This window comes from Zonotrichia albicollis, chromosome 30, assembly GCF_047830755.1.
Source record: "Zonotrichia albicollis isolate bZonAlb1 chromosome 30, bZonAlb1.hap1, whole genome shotgun sequence".
NCBI lineage: Eukaryota > Metazoa > Chordata > Aves > Passeriformes > Passerellidae > Zonotrichia > Zonotrichia albicollis.
This window is the reverse complement of record NC_133848.1, coordinates 5936444-5957234: the sequence shown is the minus strand read 5'-3', so window position 1 is coordinate 5957234 and position 20791 is coordinate 5936444. Positions and strand designations below refer to the sequence as shown.

General features: G+C 48.2%; 2 protein-coding genes across 2 annotated transcripts; one reads left to right on the top strand and one right to left on the bottom strand.

The window, feature by feature from the left end:
• The first annotated feature begins 13101 nt into the window (after nucleotides 1-13101).
• Nucleotides 13102-13570, top strand: LOC102062742 (scale keratin-like). The gene has a single exon (XM_005497096.2). It carries the CDS (start codon nucleotides 13165-13167, stop codon nucleotides 13489-13491), a length of 327 nt encoding a protein of 108 aa, XP_005497153.1. The 5' UTR covers nucleotides 13102-13164; the 3' UTR covers nucleotides 13492-13570.
• A 2943-nt stretch (nucleotides 13571-16513) lies between these two features.
• Nucleotides 16514-17074, bottom strand: LOC141725618 (scale keratin-like). The gene has a single exon (XM_074529575.1). It carries the CDS (start codon nucleotides 17072-17074, stop codon nucleotides 16706-16708), a length of 369 nt encoding a protein of 122 aa, XP_074385676.1. The 3' UTR covers nucleotides 16514-16705.
• Nucleotides 17075-20791: the final 3717 nt, after the last annotated feature.

The window sequence follows — 20791 nt, the reverse complement described above, 5'->3', positions numbered from 1 at the left end:
GACGTTATTTTCTTGCATCAGCCTGGTGGTCCAGCCAGGGATATAAAAACCATTCCTGACTCAGGGAGCTTCCAGCGGGTCCTGTTGGCTTCTCCTCGGTGAACTGAGTAAGTTGGATTCTGATATAACTTCTTCCTAAAATAATAAAATGAGACTATTTTTTTTAAAAAAAATGTTTACGTTCAACTCAGCGCTGAATTTTGGATTCGTGTTCTGCCGGTCTGGAAAGCAATTCCATTTATTTTCATGGAATAATCAAAATAATTTTGATTATTCATCCAGAAGCGCAGCAGGATCAAAGTTTAAAAATGTATTTGCAATCTAGATAATATTAAAACCATTTAATTCCATTGCTTTATGGAAATTTAATGGATACAACCTTTAGATAACCTTAAAATACCTCAGCCAGCAACTTTCACTGGCAGGGCGGTTCTGCACTTGTGGCTTCCAATTTTTATCTGATTTTGGGCAGAGGTGGTGTGGAAATTTAGAGTTTTAGAGTTTTAGAAATATTGAGATGGGCAGAGCTGCAGTCGCCTGTGGATGAGGACACAACATCCCTGTGGATGTGGCACTACAAAATTCCTGGTTTTCCTATGCAGCAGATACGGGAATGACACAAAAAATGTCAACTTGGGAAGATGCTTTATGTGGTTTTGTTCTGTTTATGCAAAGCTTTGGTTTTATGCAAAGTGAGAATATTTGAATCTGCTTCGGATGTGTTGTGCTTTGTGTTTAGGTCTGGTTTTAAGTTATTCCTTTCCTCTGGTTTGGTCTCTGATCAGGGTCAGGTCAAGGACAGGGAATTCAGCGTTGTAGCAGATTTGAAGGGTGGGAAGCTCAGGAGAGCACCTGGATTAGGGTTTACATTTGGGTGAATTATGCACATTCAGGCATCGTGTTTAGAATGAAGAAAGAAAACAAAAATGGCTTGAGTCAAACTCAACCCCACCCAGGCTTCTCCAATACGCAGCTTAAATAAGAAATAATCACCTGGGCTGAGCCCAAAATATTCAATTTAATCTGCAACAACAGATTGAGCGGCTCCTTCACTCAGTGCTTTGAGGTGGAATTTGAGTATGGTTGAAATGACAACTTGAAATGGACTTTTGCGCTGTTTTCCAAATCCCCGCCCTTAAATTTATTTCAAAACCAGTAAGAAGAATTCAGCCCTGGTTTGGGAACAGTTTTAATCCCTCTGAAATTTAAATTTGGGCCAGCTGCTTTCAGGTTTTTGTTGTGCTTCAGTTTTTCCTCATGATCTTGCAAAAGGGTTTTATTGAATTTTCCGAGTGAGTTTTGTGCTCAATATCTGTGGCAAAGGCACCTGTTATGAACTGACAGCACTAAATCCATAATTATCGGTATCCTTTTGGATCAATTCCATCACAAGGATGATATTCCATGGATTTTTATCTTCTCAGCCCGGACTTTGTCCAAATTTGGTCCAGTAAAACCTCTCCTGTTTTCCATTCCTTCAGTGTTTTATGTGTTACCCTCATTTTACTGAGCTCCACCTCTGGAGCCCAAATTGCACAGGAGAAAACAGATTTTAATTAAACAACAGCCCCAAAGTGGTCATTTGGTGTCCTCAAGGAGGTGTTTTGGTGTCCCCAAAGAGGTGTTTAGTTGTTGTCCAAGAGGTGGCTTGGTGTTCCTGAAAGAGGTGGTTTGGGGTTCCAAAGAGGTGTTCTGGTGTCCCCAGAGAGGTGCTTTGGTGTCCCCGAAAGAGCTGGTTTGGTGTCCCCAAAAGAGCTGGTTTGGTGTCCACAAAAGAAGTGGATTGGTGTCCCCAGAGAGGTGTTTTGGTGTCCCCAAAAAAGGTGGTTTGGTGTCCCCAGGGAGATGTTTTGGTGTCCCCAGGGAGGTGTTTGAGATCTCAGGGCTCTGGAAAGTCACCAAGAAAAGCCAAGCCAAGTAAAGCAGGGTGGTTATCAACCCACCCACCACCTCGTGCCTTTCCAGGGGTTGACCCCATCCCTCCAGCTCCTTGGGACTGACATTTGTCCCCTCCTTTCAGGTCCAGCCAAGCCGCAAGATGTCCTGCGAGAAAACCGTGTGCGCCGAGCCCTGCCCCGAGCCGCGGGCCGCCGCCTGCAACGAGCCCTGCGTGGTGGCCTGTCCCGACTCGCGGGTCATCATCTTCCCGCCACCCGTGGTCGTCACCTTCCCGGGTCCCATCCTCACCACGTACCCGCAGGAGACCGTGGTGGGCTCCACCGAGTCGGCCGAGCTGGCCGGGGCTCTGGAGGCGGGCGTGCCCATCGGGACGGGCCAGAAGGGCCTGGAGTGCCTGGAGTCCTGCTGCGTGCCGCAGTTCGTGGCCAAGTGTGACCCCCCGTGTGTCACCCCGTGTGCCCCGCCCTGTGCCACCCCGTGCGCTGCTCCGTGCGCCACCAAATGTGCCCCGCCCTGTCCTCCGCCTTGTCCCCCGCCTTGTCCCCCACCTTGTCCCCAGCCTTGTGCCCCGCCCTGTGCCCCGCCCTGTGCCCCGCCCTGTGCCCCACCCTGTCCTCCACCCTGTCCTCCGCCCTGTCCCGCACCTTGTGCCACCAAGTGTGCCACCAAGTGCGCCCCGCCGTGCCCGGCGCCGTGCCCGGCTCCCTGTCCCACCAAGTGTGTGACCAAGTGCGTCCCCACCTGCACCACGCCCTGCGCCACGCCCTGTGCCACGCCCTGTGCCACGCCCTGTGCCACCAAGTGCGTCCCCGAGCGCTCCTACACCTTCTCCACCCGCTGGAAGCACCCGTGCCAGAGGGGCCTCTGCAAGAAGATCTGAGCGGTTTTGGAGGGAAAGAACCACGGAAAGGAACGAGGGAAGAAGCGAAGGAATACGGAATGTGTGACCCGAAGGCTGCCGGAGAGGGAAGCGCCGCTGGAAACCAGGACCACGCGTTTTGAGTCTAGGATAGAGCTTTAGTTTAGTTCAGGCTTTTCTTTCTTCTTGGGGCTTTGCCTCTTCTGTCTGTGCTTTGGACTTTCTCTGCCCAGTTCGACACCGAGCGTGGATCGGAACCGAGGGATTTGGGGAATGGTGGGGATTGGAAGGTCTCAGCAAGTGTCAGGGGAGGGGGTGTCGGGCTGGAAGGGGTCAGGTTAAAGCAGTTGATCACAATTTTGGGTGATTTGGGGTGATTTGGGGTGATTTTGGGTCTTTTCTGGGAGTCGGCTCCTCCTTGTCTGCATTATTCTCTCTTCAAATGTTCGACTCCACTTTGCATTCCCATTAAAATGCTGCTGCATCAAATTCGTTCTGAATTCCCTTTTTCCTCTGCTCCTTGGTCTCTCTTGGGGACACTCAGCCTTGGATAGAGGGACAGGTGACATCCAGGCTCTTCCTGGACTGCTCCAAACTTGACTAAAGGTAAAATTCAGGGTTACATTTCTGGGATGAGAGATTTTATCCCTAAAATAAACCCTGGCTCTGCATTTTCTGGGATAAAATATTTTATTCCTAAAAAATCCTGGCTCTGCATTTTCTGGGATAAAATATTTTATTCCTAAAAAACCTGGCCCTGCATTTTCCAAGATAAAACCTTCAGATTGAAGCAAAACGGGAATTCTTAGTGTCCTGCTCATACCCAGCTCTGTTTGGGGATTTTCTTCCCTCTAAACAAAGGGAACTGAGCCAAACCCAAGCTTTTTTTTCCCCACATTTCTGCATCCAAACTTTCCTGAACTGCTTTTCCAAGGACTCCTCTCCACCTCTCGTCCCAGGGAGGGACCTGGAGCTCCAAATTCCAGGAGTCGGTGCCAGCAGCGGATCCCTCCGGGCAGTTTGGGATGCCAGGCGTGTCCTGCTCATCCCATTCCGAGCCATTCCGGGCGCTGTTTTTATCCTAAAGACCATGTTCGGTTCGTTCTTCCCTAATGGCCACGTTGGGGCTGGAATTCCGGGTCATTCCCCGCAATTACCCCCGCCCCAAAATATCCCAGGGCTTCCGCACAACAAAGGGAGCCAGAACGCTTCCCAAACACTCCCAGGCTGGATTACGCCTGGACCTGGAATGTTAATTTTGTGTTAATTAATCAGCTCTTATTTGGGTTACGTGCCCTAAAACTGGAATAATCGATTTGAGAAAAAAAAAAAAGAAAAAAAAAAGAAAAAATAAGGAAAAAGAAAAGAAAAAAAAGCAAGAAAGTTGTGGCCCCTGATGAAAACTTCCCGCGGGTTTGGTTCCAAGGATGAGGGGCTGAATTGTGAGAAAAGTGGAAATTCTGGCGGGAATTCGGGATATTAAAGGTGTCCCTGTTAATTTTGTGTTGTTGTGAGTGCCGGTTCTGCTTCTCGTGTCCATTAAAAACCATTTTCTGCACCACCCTGCCCTGGGGTTATTCCACCTCTCTCTTCCTCCTGGGATTCCTCATTTCTCTCCCAGATGCTCCGTTTGATTTCCAGGAATAGCCCATGGTGGTTTCCTCCCAGCCACAAATTCTGGGTAATTTTGGAAAATGGGAATTTGGGCCCTTCAGTGTCAGAAAAAAAATCAAATTTCCAGGGGATAATGAAATTTTAATGACATTAATCTCGCTGACAAGTCCCGGCCGTGCCCGAGATCTCCTCCCAGTGGTTCCCCGCATTGCCGCGGGATGTTTTTATAAATCCTCTGGGTTTCTCTTCATCGTCTCTGCCAGAAAAAATTAAAAATAAAAACCATCAGCGGAGCCTCCCGTGATTCCCCGTCTGGCGTGGAAGGGGCGGGCCTGGAAAGAGCAAGAGGAAAGGTGATTATTGTTAATTAATACTTAATAAAGTGGAGTTTTCTGGATTTTCTGCGGGCTCAGCAGCTCCTGGGGGAAGTCTGGGGAGGGTGCGGGGTCCTGAGTCAGGAGTGACCATGGGAGAGGCAAAAGATCTCTGTCAAAAACATCTCCAAATTCCTGAATCATTGTTTGCCCTTCTTCATCTTCCCCCCAAAACCTTCCTCCTCCTCCTCCTCAGGGGCTGGGAATGATCCCTGGATTTCTGCGTCGCTCCTTCCTTGGAAATCGCGTTTCCCCCATGGTGGCACCGGCTGGAGCTGCTGCCAAAACAATTTAATTTTAATTTAAATTTTAATCTCGGCGCACTCTGATCTCGGGACGATGCCAAACCCTTGTTTTTCACATCCAACCCCTCGTTTTCCCGGCACCCCGAGGGAATTGGGCAATTTTTGGGGCCGATTTCCTCACGGGGATTATTAAAAAGTCTGAGGTGAAATCCCAGCCCCGGCTGTTGATTCAGAGGGGAAGGAGATCCAGGGAGGAGCCCCAGGCCTCGCTCCTTTCATCTCCTGCGCCGGCTCTGAGCCAGGAATTTTTTGTTTGGAGAAACAAAAACAGGAGATGGAGAGGCCGGGATATTGAATTGAGGGATTTTGGTACAATTTGGGGGGAAAAAAAATCGATATGGAAGCTCACAGCAAAATAAATCTTCAGCTCCGGAGTTGTGCCAAGGGTGGGAATCGCCCTCCCTGTCTGACATCCCAAAATCTCCGGGATTTAAAGGAGAGCCAGGTGGAGTTTTGGGAGAAACAATGATCACAAATACCTGGATTGAGAGACAAAAGCGAAAAAAGCAAAAGGCATTTGAGGGACAATGGGGACAAAGAGGACAGGAGTGGTTCCCTTCCCCCGGCCCGAAGTGAGGCTCTATAAAAGCTCCTGCAGAGAGGTTTAAAATCATTTTTCTGCCATTCTCGTCCCATCTCCTGCTGTGCCACCGCGTAAGTCAGATCTGGGGGGTCGGGCAGGGTTTGAGCTCGGAAATTGTAAAAATTGTGAATTTTTGCCTCTAAAAATTCACATGGAGTGGTGGGAGATGGTTCATGATTTGGGAACAGAACAGTTTGAAATAAATGGGGTAAAATTTGTGTTAATAAAATAAAATGGCATTAATTCAGAGATTAATTTAATAAATGAATATAAGAAATAGGAATATAGGAAATATTCGTATTATAAATATGAAAATTGAAAAGATTAATAATAGAAATAGGAATATTGAAAAGAATATTTGAATGGATGGATGGATGAATGAATATTGGAAATACGAACACTGGAAATACCAATATTGAAAAGATGAATTTTAAAATAATGAATATTTTAAATATGAAGATAAAGAAATATGCCTATTCAAAATGTGAATGTTGGAACTATGAGCACTGAAAATACTGAAATTCAAAATGTGAATATTGGGATATATGAACACTGGCAACATGAGTATTCGAATAAATAAATAAATAAATAAACAAACAAGGGTAATAATAAATTATGAATAAACAGCGAATGATAAAAATAAATAAAATTAATAAATAAATATTATAATTAATAAATATAAGTAATAAAAGAAATAATAAATAATAACTATATCTATAAATATAAATAACAATATAAATAACAAAATATTATAAATGATAAACGATAAATGATAGATGATAGATGATAAATGATAAATGAAAAATGATAAATGATAAATGATAAATGATAAATGATAAATGATAAATGATAAATGATAAATGATAAATGATAAATGATAAATGATAAATGATAAATGAAGGTTGCCCTTTGCTCTGTCCCCTCACGTTGTCCCCTCTCTGTCACCCCCAGCCCCACCATGTCCTCCCAGCAGCTCTGTGCCGTCTCCTGTCCCCAGCCCTGTGCCAGCGCCTTGAGCCAGCCCTGTGTCACCACCTGCGGGGACTCCCGGGCCGTCATCCACCCCCCGCCCGTGGTCATCACCTTCCCGGGGCCCATCCTCAGCTCCTGCCCGCAGGAGAGCATCGTGGGCTCCCCATTCCCATTGGGAATGGGAAATTCCTTCGAGCTGGGAGGTGTCTCCTCCTCCTCCTCCTTCTATCCCGGAATTCCCTTCCCCTCTTACCCCCCAAAACCCTTCCCCTCCCACCCCCAAAAACCTTTCCCTTCCCACCCCCAAAAACCTTTCCCTTCCCACCCCCAAAAACCTTTCCCGTCCCACCCCCAAAAACCTTTCCCCTCTGACCCCCAAAAACCTTTCCCTTCCCGTCCCCAAAAACCCTTCCCGTCCCACCCCGAAAAACCCTTCCCAACCTACCCTGAAAAACCCTTCCCAACCTACCCTGAAAAACCCTTCCCATCCCACCCTGAAAAACCCTTCCCAACCTACCCTGAAAGGCCCTTTCCGTCTCACCCCCAAGATCCCTTCCCGTCCCACCCCGAAAAACCCTTCCCTTCCCACCCCCACCGTCCCAAGCCCGGCAAAGGATCCCCGCGTGACCAAAAGCAGCAGAACGAGAAATAAATCCACAAATTGTGAGAGAGGGGAGGGCTCCGAGAGGGGCCAGGGCTGCTCCTTCATCCCGGGAATGACTCCAGGAACGATCCCAGGAACAATCCCAGGACTGAACCCAGGAATGATCCAGGAATGACCCCAGGAACGATCCCAGGACTGATCCCAGGAACGATCCAGGAACGATCCAGGAACGACCCCAGGAATGATCCCAGGAGCAATCCCAGCCCAGTGATTCCCTCTGGATCAGATCCCCACTCACAATTCCCATCGATTCTGCTTTGCTGTGAATTTGCCCGAATTTCCCTGGATTTCCCTCTGAATTCCCCTGGATTTTCCTCTGAATTCCCCTGGAATTCCCTCTGAATTCCCCTGGAATTCCTTGTGGTGCTGCTGTCGCGGGATGAATCCCATTGCTTGGCCCCAATAAAATCCCTTCTGCATCATGATTTGGAGTTTTCTGTTGGGGTGGGATGAGCTCTTGAAGCATTTCTGGAGTGGACACGTAAATTTTTGATGGAATATTTTGTCCCACCTGGTTCCCTGGGAAGGTGAAATGGGAATTTTCCGATGGGTGAATCCATAAAAACATTCCCTGGAGGAGCCAAACCCTCCTCCCAAGATCTGCAGGATGGTTTGATCTCATGGGCTTGCAGAGGTTTTATAAAAAAGAGAAGAAATCCAAGAGATATGAATGCAAACACAGAAGTTTATTGGGATAAAAGCAGGCAAACAATTCGGGGTTGGAGGACGGAAGAGGCAAATTTGGGGAAACATGACATTAAAAACAGGAAAGAGGAGAGGAAGAGCAGCTCCCAGGGGTGCTGAGGAGATCCCAGGGGTGCTGAGGAGATCCCAGGGGTGCTGAGGGCTTTGCATGGATGCTGAGCATTTCCCATGGATTCTGAGCAGCTCCCATGGGTCCTGAACAATTCCCATAGATCCTGAACATTTTCCATGGATTCTGAGAAGTTCCCACAGGTTCTGAACAATTCCCATGGATTCTGAGCAGTTCCCATTGGTCCTGAACATTTTCCATGGATTCTGAGCAGTTCCCATGAATCCTGAACATTTTCCATGGATTCTGAACATTTCCCATGGATTCTGAGCAGTTCCCACAGGTTCTAAACAATTCCCATGGATTCTGAGCAGTTTCCCATGGATCCTGAGCAGTTCCCACAGGTTCTAAACAATTCCCATGGATTCTGAGCAGTTTCCATGGATCCTGAACATTTCCCATGGATTCTGAGCAGTTCCCATGAATCCTGAACACTTTCCATGGATTCTGAACATTTCCCATGGATTCTGAACACTTTCCATGGATTCTGAACATTTCCCATGGATTCTGAGCAGTTCCCATGGGTTCTGAGCAGTTCCCACAGGTTCTAAACAATTCCCATGGGTTCTGGGCAGTTCCCATTGGTCCTGAACATTTCCCATGGATTCTAACTAGTTCCCATGAATCCTGAACACTTTCCATAGATTCTGAACATTTCCCATGGATTCTGAGCAGTTTCCATGGATCCTGAGCAGTTCCCATGGATTCTGAGCAGTTCACACAGGTTCTAAACATTTCCCATGGATTCTGAGCAGTTTCCATGGATCCTGAACATTTCCCATGGATTCTGAGCAGTTTCCATGGATCCTGAGCAGTTCCCACAGGTTCTAAACAATTCCCATGGATTCTGAGCAGTTCCCATGGATCCTGAACATTTCCCATGGATTCTGAGCAGTTCACACAGGTTCTAAACAATTCCCATGGATTCTGAGCAGTTCCCATGGATCCTGAACATTTCCCATGGATTCACAGCATCTCCCAGCCCCACAGAGCCCTGTGCCCCCACTCAGCCCCTGCCCCAGCTCCTGCTGCCTCTCCCCCAGGTTTCCCCATCCCTCTCCCGGCTCAGCAGGGCCCGCAGCCCCCGGAGCGCTGGCTCCAGGCGCTCCTGGAGGAGGAGAAGAATCCTCCATAGACCAGAGAACCCTGCAGGCCCCCGGGGCGCTCCATCCCCGCCGGGAGCGCCGAGCCCACGATGCTCTCCTGCGGGCAGGAGCTGAGGATGGGCCCCGGGAAGGTGATGACCACGGGCGGCGGGTGGATGATGGCCCGGGAGTCCCCGCAGGAGGTGACACAGGGCTGGTTCCAGGTGTCGGCGCAGGGCTGCGGGCAGGACACGGCGCAGGGCGCGGAGCAGCGGGAGCTGAGCTGGCTGGAGAAGGACATGGCGGCAGGAGAGAGCTGGAGCTGCAGGGGAAAGGGAGGGAGAGGAGGAGGCAGCGTTGGAAATCAGCACAGCACAGCCGCTGCTCGGATCTTTCTCTCTTTCCTTTCTCTCCGTCCCTCTGCTCCTCCCTCCTTCTCTCCTTCCTTCCCTCCCTCAAAAAACTCTCCAAAGTCTCATAAGATTTTTCTCTTTCTCTCTTCTCCCTGTCCCTCTCTCCTTCTCCCTCCATCCCTCCTTCCCAAGCACCTGCTCTAGAAAAACTCAGATTTTCCCCTCTTTTTCCACTTCTCCCTGTCCTTCTCTCCTTCTCCCTCCATCCCTCCCTCCCTCCCTCCCATGTGGCTCCTCTGTTCAAAATCAGATTTTCCTCTCTTTCCCCCCATCCCTCTCTCTCTTCTCCTGCCTCTTTCCCTCCCTTCCAGGCATCTCCTCTCCCAAAGATCAGATTTTTCCTCTTTTCCCCTTATTCCTATCCTTTCCTTTTCCCTTATCCCTGTCCTTCTCTCCTCTCTCCCTCCCAAGCACCTGCTCAGGAAAATCTCCGATTTTTCTCCCTATTTCCCTTCCCCCTGTCCTTCTCCTTCTCCTTTCATCCCTCCTTCCCAAACAGTTCCTCTCCAAAATCTCAGATTTTTCCCTCTTTTTCTCTTCTCCCTGTTCCTCTCTCCCTCCTTCCCAAGTAACCCCCTCTCCAAAATCTCAGATTTTCTTTTCTTTTTCCCTTTTCCCTCTCCCTTTCCCTCCTTTCCTCCTCAGGGCTCTCCCAGTCTCCCCAAGAAGCGATCCCCACCCCGACCACCCCCAAAGCATCCCCCAGACTCACTCAGAACCCGAAGAGGAGAAGCCCGAGGAGCTGAAATCTCAGGAATCCGGAGCTGGGATGGGAGGAATTGGGAGCCGGGAGCTTTTTATCCCATCCCGGGATTGCCCGAGGGGGTTGAGCCATCCCCGAAGTTTCCCAACCCTCGGGAGGCGATCCCTGCCCGGGCTCGGGTTGTTTTATCCACCTCAAAGCAATTATCAGTTTCTCCCAACACCCTTCCAGTTTCTTCCTTGAGTTTTTTTGGAAGCGGTTTCGCTTCCTGCAGCGTTTTTGCTGATTTTGCAAAGTTGGGAAAATTGTTGAGGAATTAAGTTTTTTTGTGATGGAATTGCTCCATAGGCAGGAGCAGCTTCCATAGACCAGCCTGGCCTTGGACAATTCCAGGGCTGGGAAAATCATGGAATTCCCTGGGCCAGACCCTCACAGGGAGTAATTCCAACCCAAAATCCCACCCAAATCCCCCTGCCCCATTCCCGGTGTCCTGTCCCTGCAGTTCCTGAGGAAAACTCCCTCTCCAGCTTCCCTGGAGCCCCTGCAGGTCCTGGAGGGGCTCTGGGGTCTCCACATTCCCAACATTCCCAACATTCCCAACATTCCTAGCCTGGATCCATCAGGGAGAGGCTCCAGTCCCCTGAACAACTTCACAGCTTGGGGACACCAGAACCGGGCACGGAATTCCTGGTGGGATCTCACCAGAGCCATCCCATCAGAGCCAAGGGGAAGAATCAAACACCAGGACCCAAAAGGAAGAATTTTAGGGTTCATTTGGGTTGATCCCACTGGATTTCTCCTTCTGCCCTTTTAGGAGGATGGGGAGGTTTCAGACAGGGATTTCCAGCAACTCCTGGGGGTTGTGGCTCCACAATTTCTCCTTCCCTGGTTTTTCCTCATCCCGGTTTTGGTTTGGGTGAATCCTCTTAACTGTAAATTCTGAGGGCTGGGAAAACCCAGGGAAACCCCAGGAAAGGCTCCCTCAGGCTTCCTACCCTAAGAGTTACCAATGGAAAAAATGAAACAAAATTGACATTTTGGGACAGAATTTTCAGGGCCACTCAAATCCGCACTGTTCAGTTTATAGCTCCATAAAGGGGATGGATTCTGGGGGGGGAAAATCTCATTTCTTGAGGAAATTTGGGAATAATGTTGGGTATGGAAAATGGAGACACAGCAGGAAATGCAATCCATGAATGACTGGAGAGGGGGAAATCTGAAGAACAAATCTGCTGAAGTTGCAGCCAGACCTCTGCCTCAGCTGCACCCGGACATTCCCAGGTTTTCCAGGGGTGATGCAGGATCCCCTCCCTGACCTGGCTCACCCCAATCCATGAATCCTCCTCCCTCAGCAGTGCTGATCCCACAGATACCCTAAAAAATGGACGTGGATTTCTCCTGGAAAACTCCGAGGACATTTAATGAAACTGGGAGCATTGACCAGGAGGATGGGAAGGAGCTCTTCCCATTCCCAAATTCCACAGGAAGGTGTCTGTGGATGAACGTGCCTCGAGTCGGAGTCACCGGAGTCACTGTGGGTCAATAATGGCAGAAATTGCACAATTTTTCCTCGGAAAAAGCGGGGTGGGATCCGAGCTATGTCAGCACCTCGTGTTGATGGATCAAGCTCTGAGCAATCGTGAGGCAATCCCAGAAGTAGGAAAAAAAGCAACAAGGAAAATTAAGAAAAATAAATCATTACTGTGCCTGAGTAATGCCGTGGATGTAACAACAACAGTAATAATTGCTGAGCGAAATAATCGCTTTATCTGGGCCATGAGAGGTGGAGGGAATTTTTCTTGGATCATTCATCAGCCGTGGTTGTTTCAGCTCCAGCTGATTGCCCAAGAAATGGTATAAAAACCCTCTCAGCTCTGAGCTGCTCCAGCAAACCCTCCCGACTCGCTCCAAGCTCCGCAGGGGTAAGTCCGAGCCTGGAATTGTTCCTGGAACTGTCGGGATCTGAACTGAGCTTTGGTGGGATCCAGAACTGTGGGGCCAGCAGGGCCAGAGCAGGGATTGGGGTTTAGTGCTCATTTTGGGGGTTACTGTGAATTTTGGGATCTACTGTTCATTTTGGGGTTTACTGTTCATTTTGAGGTTTATTGTTAATTTGGGATTTGCTATTCATTTTGGGGTTTACTGTTCGTTTTGAGGTTTACTGTTAATTTGGGATTTATTGTTCATTTTGGGGTTTACTGTTCATTTTGAGGTTTACTGTTAATTTGGGATTTGCTGTTCATTTTGGGGTTTACTGTTAATTTGGGGGTTACTGTTAATTTGGGGGTTACTATTAATTTGGGGATTACTGTTCATTTTGGGATTTATGGTTAATTTTGGGACTCCTGGTTAATTTTGGGGGTTATTGTTAGTTTTGGGATTTACTGTTCATCTTGGGGTTTACTGTTTATTTTGAAGGTTATTGTTAATTTGGGATTTACCGTTCATTTTGGGGTTTACTGTTTATTTTGGAGGTTACTGTTAATTTGGGGGTTACTGTTAATTTGGGGGTTACTGTTCATTTGGGGATTACTGTTCATTTTGGGATTTATGGTTAATTTTGGGACTTCTGGTTAATTTTGGGGGTTATTGTTAATTTTGGGATTTACTGTTCATTTTGGGGGTTACTGTTAATTTGGGGTTTACTGTTAATTACTGTTAATTTGGGGGTATTTTTGTGTCAAAATGACTCCATAATGAAGAGTCAGGAGGCACAGGCGACAAGGACATGCAAAGATGGAAAACCCCAAATTTTGAACCTCTTTGTGACCTTTTTGCCGTCTGCTCTTTCTCCTCCCAGCCCAGCTTCCATTCAATCGGTCTCTGACCTTCCTGCTGCCTCTCCTTCGTGGTTCCAGACCCATCCTCGATCCCAGAAGATGTTTTCCTACAGACAGAGCTCCAGCTCCCGCTGCCTGACCCCCTGTGGCATCTCCTGCCCCCAGCCCTGTGCTGACACCTGGAACCAGCCCTGTGTCACCTCCTGTGGGGACTCCAGGGCTGTCATCCACCCTCCGCCCGTGGTCATCACCTTCCCGGGGCCCATCCTCAGCTCCTGCCCCCAGGAGAGCATCGTGGGCTCCTCAGCACCCTCAAACTTCCTGGGATCTGGAAACTTCCTGGGATCCGGGGGTTCCTATGGCTCCTACAATTACGGGAGGTCCTACTCTTCATACGGATCCTCTGGCAGCTGCAGACCCTGCTGAACATCTCAGGAATGAGCGGGAAGGAGCCAAGAGTCACCACGGAGCATCCACAAATCCTGGAAGATCCTGGAGCATCCCAAACCCCAAATCCTGGCACTTCCCGAGGCATCCTCAGCCCCAAACCCCAGCAGATCCCAGAGCATCCTCAGCCCCAAATGCCTGCAGATGCCAGAGCATTCTCAACCTCAAATCCTTGCAAATTCCAGAGCATTCTCAGCCCCAAATCCCTGCAGATCCCAGAGCATTCTCAACCTCAAATCCCAGCAGATCCCGGAGCATCCTCAGCTTCGCACTTTTATGTAAATTCCCTTTTCTTTTTCTTTTTCTTTTTCTTTCTTTTTCTTTTTCCCGACCTCGGAATGGTCCCATCCATGATCCCTGCCTGGCTGAAAGTGGGATGAGGTCGTGTCACCTTCCCACGCCCAAAAACCCAGGACTCATCCCCTTGGAATGCCCAGCCCTGGAGCGATTCTTTCCTTCATTTGTCCCGGGGTTTTCCATCCTCACCGCGATATTTCGCTTCCTCCTTTCTCATTAAACCATTGTGCATCAAAATCCAGAGTTTTCCTGTGGTTTTTATCCATAATTTTGGGGGTTTTCTGCCAGTCTGGGTGAGTGCGGCGGCTTCTGGTGCCTTTCCACACCCGGAAGGTGCCCAGGTCCTTTCGGCGGTGACACAAAGTCATTCCGAGAGGGATAAAGAGGTTTTGGAACTCTCCCAATCCCGTTCAGATCTTCCCTCAGGGCAGGCGTGGCTGTTCCCTGTTCCCAAAGAAAGTCAAACACGGGTGACTCGGATTATTTGTGTCTCAATGCCTGCCCCGGGCTCCGATGTAATTACATCCCCGCACGGTAATTTCACAGTTTTTAAAATTGTTTAAAAACAGCCTGAGGGGAAAAACTTTCCTTGGAAAACTTCCCTTGAAAATTCCCGCAGGAATTTTTTTACCTGAAAGGCAATTTTTTTTTTGTGGAATTCTGTGAGCTCCTTGAATTTTCCCATAAATAAATTAAAATAAATTATGGAATTGTTAAAGTGTTCCCTGCAGAGCAACTCGCTCTCCCCTGGGAGAGTGGGGAAATTCTCTTTTCCAGGGAATTTCTGGCTGCCCCCATCCCTGGAATTGTCCAAGAACGAGTGAGAACAACCTGGGATGTGGGAAGGGGTCCCTGCCCATAAATCAAAGACCTTCAAGGTCCCTTCCAACCCAAACCATTTTCTGGTTCTATGAAACCCCAAAGGACAGTTCTTTAATCTTTAATTCCTTCATTCTCCCTGGGCTTGGAAGGAAAAGAAAGAAACACAGGAGAAAGATCCAAAAATGGCTCAAAATTTTGGGGTTTTCTCCTCTTTTCTCCATCTCTCTTTTGGAGCAGCCTCTGGTCCTGTAACCCATAATTAGGGAGATAATTTGATAAAAAAATCATCATTTTCTGGCCACTGTAGCACTGAGATGTGTCCGTGGCAATTCCTGAAGTTCTCGGGCACAATTTGAAGAAAAACAGAACAGAAAAATTCCGATGGCAGCAACTGAGGCTCCTGATCCACCTGCCGCCCAAAAAGGGAATTCCTGGGAATGAGGAGAAAACTCCGAGGATGAGAAAAACTCTGCTCTGAACCCCAGAGGTCACTGTACCCTTGTCTTACCCAGTGTGCAGTCCCGGGACAAGGGCAGAGCTGTTAATTGAGATGCAATCAGCAGCTGACTCATTAAAGGCGTTGCAAACCCCGAATCCCAGCTTGGAGCAGATCCCGATGGCAATTAAACCTTTTGTGTTTGATTTCCAGACTTTATTTAATGGGTTAAATGTTCATTTAGTGGTTTTTCTGTTCTCTGGGCTGGCAAAATCTTTATTTAATGGTTTTTTAGGTGCTGCAGACTGGCAAAATCTTTATTTAATGGGATTTTAGGTGCTCCGGGCTGGCAATTTCCCTTCAGGCACAAAGGCCCAGAGATGTCGTGGGATTGGCAAATGGAGGATTTGCCATTTTTCTCATTTTGCAATTGGAGGAGCTGCGCTTCCAATTTTTCAGGTGTTTTAAATGAAATTCTCTCTCAGGCACACTCCTTAAGAAAATATTTTTTTAGCTCATTCCCTCCTTTTTAAATTTTTTTTTTATTTAATTAAATAGGAATGTCTGGAATCTTTGATTTTTGGTGAGTTCAAGGGGCTTTGAGCAACCTCATCTAGTGAGAGAAAACCAGAGAGGTTGGACTGGATGACCTTTGGACCTGCCTGTGACCAGATCAGTGGGTGAAGGGAAAAAACGGGGGAAAAGGGGAAAAAGGGGAAAAAAGGAAAAACCAGGAGGCTGCCGTGTGATGCAACAAAGTTTTATTGAGCAAGAAATGCCCCTTTGCAAAGCCACAGATCACAGAAGGCGGAAAATCAATTCCTGCACAATTTTGGGGAAAATCCATTCTCAGACAATTTCGGGGGAAATCAATTCCTGGACAATTTTGGGGAAAAATCCATTCCCGGATAATTTCGGGGAAAGTCCAACCAAAGTCCTGCTCCGAGATGTCCTCAGCCGGCTTCTCCTGGCTGTTGTCCGAGGATATTGGTCATTGTGGGTGAAATCCATAGGGAATGGGATGTCCCATGCTGGTCCAATAAACTGGGAATGCTGGAACAAGGAATGGGCTGTCCCATGTTGGTCCAGTACATTGGGAATGGGCTGTCCCACATCAGTCCAATAAATTGGGAATGCTGGAACAGGGAATAGGCTCTTCCATGCTGGTCCAATAAATTGGGAATGCTGGAACAGGGAATGGGCTGTCCTATGCTGGTCCAATAAATTGGGAATGCTGGAACAAGGAATGGGCTCTTCCATGCTGGTCCAATAAATTGGGAATGCTGGAAAAAGGAATGGGCTCTTCCATGCTGGTCCAATAAATTGGGAATGCCAGAGCAGAGAATGGGCTGTCCCATGATGGTCCAATACATTGGGAATGGGCTGTCCCACATCAGTTCTGATAAATCAGGAATGGGCTGTCCCACGCTGGTCCAATAAATCAGGAATGGGGTGTCCCACATCAGCCTGATAAATCAGGAATGCCGGAACAGGCAGCGAGAGCAAACAATGAGGAGGCGCCGAACAAGAAGTAGGAGAAAGATTGGGAATGCGAAGAGGGTCACGGAAATGCCGACCCCTCACACTCATGGCCGTGGATTTGGGCATTGCTGGGATTCCCTGGAGACTCCCATGTCCTCAGCAGGGCCCACAGGAGCCGCGGAAGAGGCGGCTGAAGCGGCGTGACGTGGATGGGCCGCAGGAGCCGCCGGCCAGCGCTGAGATCCCGTATCCAGAGCGAGCGCCGTATCCTGGGAAAGCCGCGGAGCTGTACAGACTCCCAAAACCCTGGGAGCCACCAAAAACCGGGGCTCCAGCAGATCCCACCACGGCCTGCTGAGGGAAGGAGCTGAGGATGGGGCCGGGGAAGGTGACCACCACCGGGGGAGGCTGGATGAGGGCGGTGGAGTCCGGACACTGCCGGACGCACGGCTCGTTGCAGCTGTTGGCCACGGGCTGTGGGCAGGAGATGCCGCCCATGGTGGGGCAGAGGTCGTAGCAGGACATTTCCTGGCTGGGGCGGAGGGTCCTGGAAGGCAGAGAAGGAGATGCTGAAAACTGAGGAGCTGTGGAAGGGGTAGGTGGGGGTTTGGGGGAGCTGGGAAATGGGGGAAGACATCCCCGGGGGAAAAATTGGGGTGGGATAGGAGCAGGTTTGGGGTTGGGATGGGATGGGAGATGGAAATGGGATGGAGATGGAAGTGGGATGGGATGGGATGGGATGGGATGGGATGGGATGGGATGGGATGGGATGGGATGGGATGGAGATGGAGATGGAGATGGAGATGGAGATGGAGATGGAGATGGAGATGGAGATGGAGATGGAGATGGAGATGGAGATGGGAATGGGAATGGGAATGGGAATGGGATGGAGATGTGACGGCATTGGACATGGAATGGAGATGGAAATGGGATGGAGATGGAAGTGGGATGGGATGGGATGAGATGGAGATGCAGATGGAGATGGAGATGGGAATGGGAATGGAAATAGGATGGAGATGCGACGGCATTGGAAATGGAATGGAGATGGAAATGGGATGAAGCAGAGTGAAACAGGATGGAGACAGGATAGGAAAGAATGGAGTGGGATGGACATGGGAGAGGAGGGAGATGGGATGGGGTTGAGGTGGGATGGAGACGGGATGGAAGGAGCACAGTTCCTTCATCAGATAAAAATATGGATTTAAAACATTTTTCCACCTGGATATCAGGGCATAAAAGCCTTCAGTTTAATGTTTTTTTCCCATTAAAAATTAGAAATATTATTTTATTCACTGGGTCAGAACACAAGTCTACTCTTCTCGTTTTTGACTGTGGTGAAAATAACTAAATATTTTTATATTTTTATTTATATAAATGTCTGTAATTAAAATAGAATGCTTTCTTCAGCTGGATAGCTCAGGACATGGACAAATTTCCCTGATTCAGCCGTGGACTGAAATCCAGGAAAATTCAACATTTTAAAGCTTGTGCCATCCTGAATTTTCATTCTGCTGTCAGTCCAAGAATAGCCAAATACAAAAAACAGGAAAAAAAATCCCAAATAAAAAATGCCTAGCATGGATTTGACTCCTAAAGCCTTGCAGTAAAATACTTGTCAGGATACTGCAAAAATGAAAATTTAAAGGATAAAAAGAACACAGGAAAAATAAAGCCCTGAAAATTAATGTAACAGTTGCAAACAGCAACTGGAATAAAAAAATCAGCAAGCAAAGGCATTTTGGAGCTGGGAGAGGAATGAAAAGGCATCGGACTTACCTGATGGAGAGGAGAAAAGCAGGGCAATGATGGAAAAGCTCCGCAGAGCTTCTGCTTTTATACAAAGCCTGGGATGCCCCGGGGCTGAACACGCCGAGCCCGGGAGCCGCCGCCTCGGACGAGCCCACATCACTCCCCAAAGTGACGAAACTCCCCTGGCTTTGCAAAACCACCCTGAACCTCTGCCCAGCACATTCCAGCTGCCGGCTCCCTTTCATCTCGGATCCTGACGGAGCAGCTCCATCCCTCCCAGCGGGAATTAAATCCCATTTGCTGAGCCCTTCCTTCATTATCTTCATTAATGACTTTTAATCAGAGTCAGAACCTGCTGCCGTGCACAGGTTTGGGATTTGCGGCTCCGGATCTTGGCTCTCGTCACTTCTGCTCCCAGATTTTGCAATGGAATGCTTGGAGAGGTGCAAGAAGCCTCCCGGTGGGTTTTGCACCTGCAGCCACAAACCTCAGGTCATTGTGGGAACCATGGATTTGCTCCATGGGAACTCCCAATTTTCCTCAATGCAGAAAACACAATATTTTACTACCTAAAACAGGATTTAAATCAAAGTTTGGTTGGTTTGTTTTGGTTGTTTTTGTTGAGTTTTCTTTTTTTTTCTGGACGGATATTAGTGTTTTTTTCCACAGATGAACATTGCCAGGTCCCACCTCAAACCTCATCATTTGCTGTGGATGAGTTATTAAATAAACACATTCCTACCAAAGTTACACTGAAATTGGGAGGTTCTTTCCTCCAAACTTCAGGATGTCCCCAGGGGATTACAGGAATAATTTTCCCCAAAAGGTGTCCAAATATTTTTGGGGTGTGTTTTTAAGCAATTCCCAAACCCTCCTTAATAGTTTATACATGAAATGAGGTGTGACAATTGCAATATAAATATGTGGTTGTGTTCTAACAGCCCAGCATTTTGAAATGTAATTAAAATTAGTCTTACAATTATTATTAAAAATAAAAAATAAACATTAAAAAAAATTGTCCGAGTGAACTCTTTCTGTTCCCTTCACCACCTCACGGCTTCTCACCTCAGTGGATTTTCTCATCTAATTTAAATTTTCATTTATTTGGGTGAGTTTCTTCTTCAGTGCTAAAGTTTTAACTCACATTTTCTCTGTAGCCTGAACATCTGCGAGACAAAACACAGATCTGGATGGTTTAAAAAATATCTGTCATTTCCTCTGAAAAGTTCTGAATGGTTTTGTCGAAATCCAGATTCCAACAACACATAAAAGCTGCTGATTTCACAAGGAAGGCACTGAGGTTTTCATCAATTTTTTATCTACCATGGGTGAAGAAGAAAGAAAAAAATCTTGCACCTTCAAGCAGATGAAAATGACGATTAACACCTGAGCCAGCATCATTATGCCAGCTAATGAGAGGAGAATAAATGAAGCAGCAGAATCCGCGCCGTCATTCTGAATGTGTTTCATGGAACGTTACCAGGTGTGAATCTCGGCCAATTAAAGTGCTGAGATGAAAGAAATCTTTGGGTTGTAATTTGCATTTCGTGCAGCGTCAGAATTTGAATCAACTCATGAACAGAAATATTGAGCAAAACACTTTCGTCACCGCGAGGTGACCCAGGTGTGACAAACACGCTAATGGGAGCCTCGCGATCTGCAGCAGCTCACGGGACGGATCCAAAGCCCCTCCTCGAAACTGCCTGGAGTTTCACAGAATCCCAGAGTTATTTTAGTTGGGAAAGAGCTCCGAGGTCACCGAGTCCAGCTGGGACCACCCTCACCTGGTCATCCAGACCAATGCGCAGGAATTCTTTGGACACTGCCGGGGGTGGCCACTCCAACCCTCCCTGGGCAGCCCCTTCCAAAGCCTTTTCAGGAAGAATTTCCTCAAATTTCCAGCTCAAGGCCGTTCCTTCTTGTCCTGGCCCTGTTCCCTGGGATCAGATCCCAAATCCCCTCTGGCAGATCCCAAATTCCCCCTGGATCTCCCTTTTCTCCAGTCTTTGCCCCAAACCAGCTCCCTCAGGGTTCTCCATTCCCTTTTCCAGCTGCTCCAGCCCTGTTCCCATCCCGGGACATCCTCCAGCTCCTCAATGTCCCCCTTGACACGAGGGCCCCAGAGCTGGACACCGAATTTTCCCATTTCCATGAGATTTCCAAGCTTTTCCCCTTGTCCTTCAGAAGGTTCTGCTGGGTGATGGCCACACTCGTGTCACCTGCTGGCCGTCACATTTCCTGATGACCAACTCAAGGATTGCCCTGACCCGAGGGTGGTGGCTCAGCCACCGTTCAGTGTCATCACAGGGATCCTTTGTCCCTTCCCTCTGGAAACACCACGGGATCTCCATTAGAGCCTGGCTTAAATCCTGCTTAAGGGCTCCTTTTGTAACCTGAGCTTTTCTTACTCTGCTCTTCACCACCACAGATTTTTCTGGCAGATTTATCAGGTCCTGACAGGAGATAGACAGATTTTTCTTACTGATCTATCAG

Bases quoted from the DNA above. Each gene is read 5' to 3' on its own strand.
- LOC102062742 (XM_005497096.2), top strand. From the start codon at position 13,165: ATGTTTTCCTACAGACAGAGCTCCAGCTCCCGCTGCCTGACCCCCTGT.
- LOC141725618 (XM_074529575.1), bottom strand. From the start codon at position 17,074: ATGTCCTGCTACGACCTCTGCCCCACCATGGGCGGCATCTCCTGCCCA.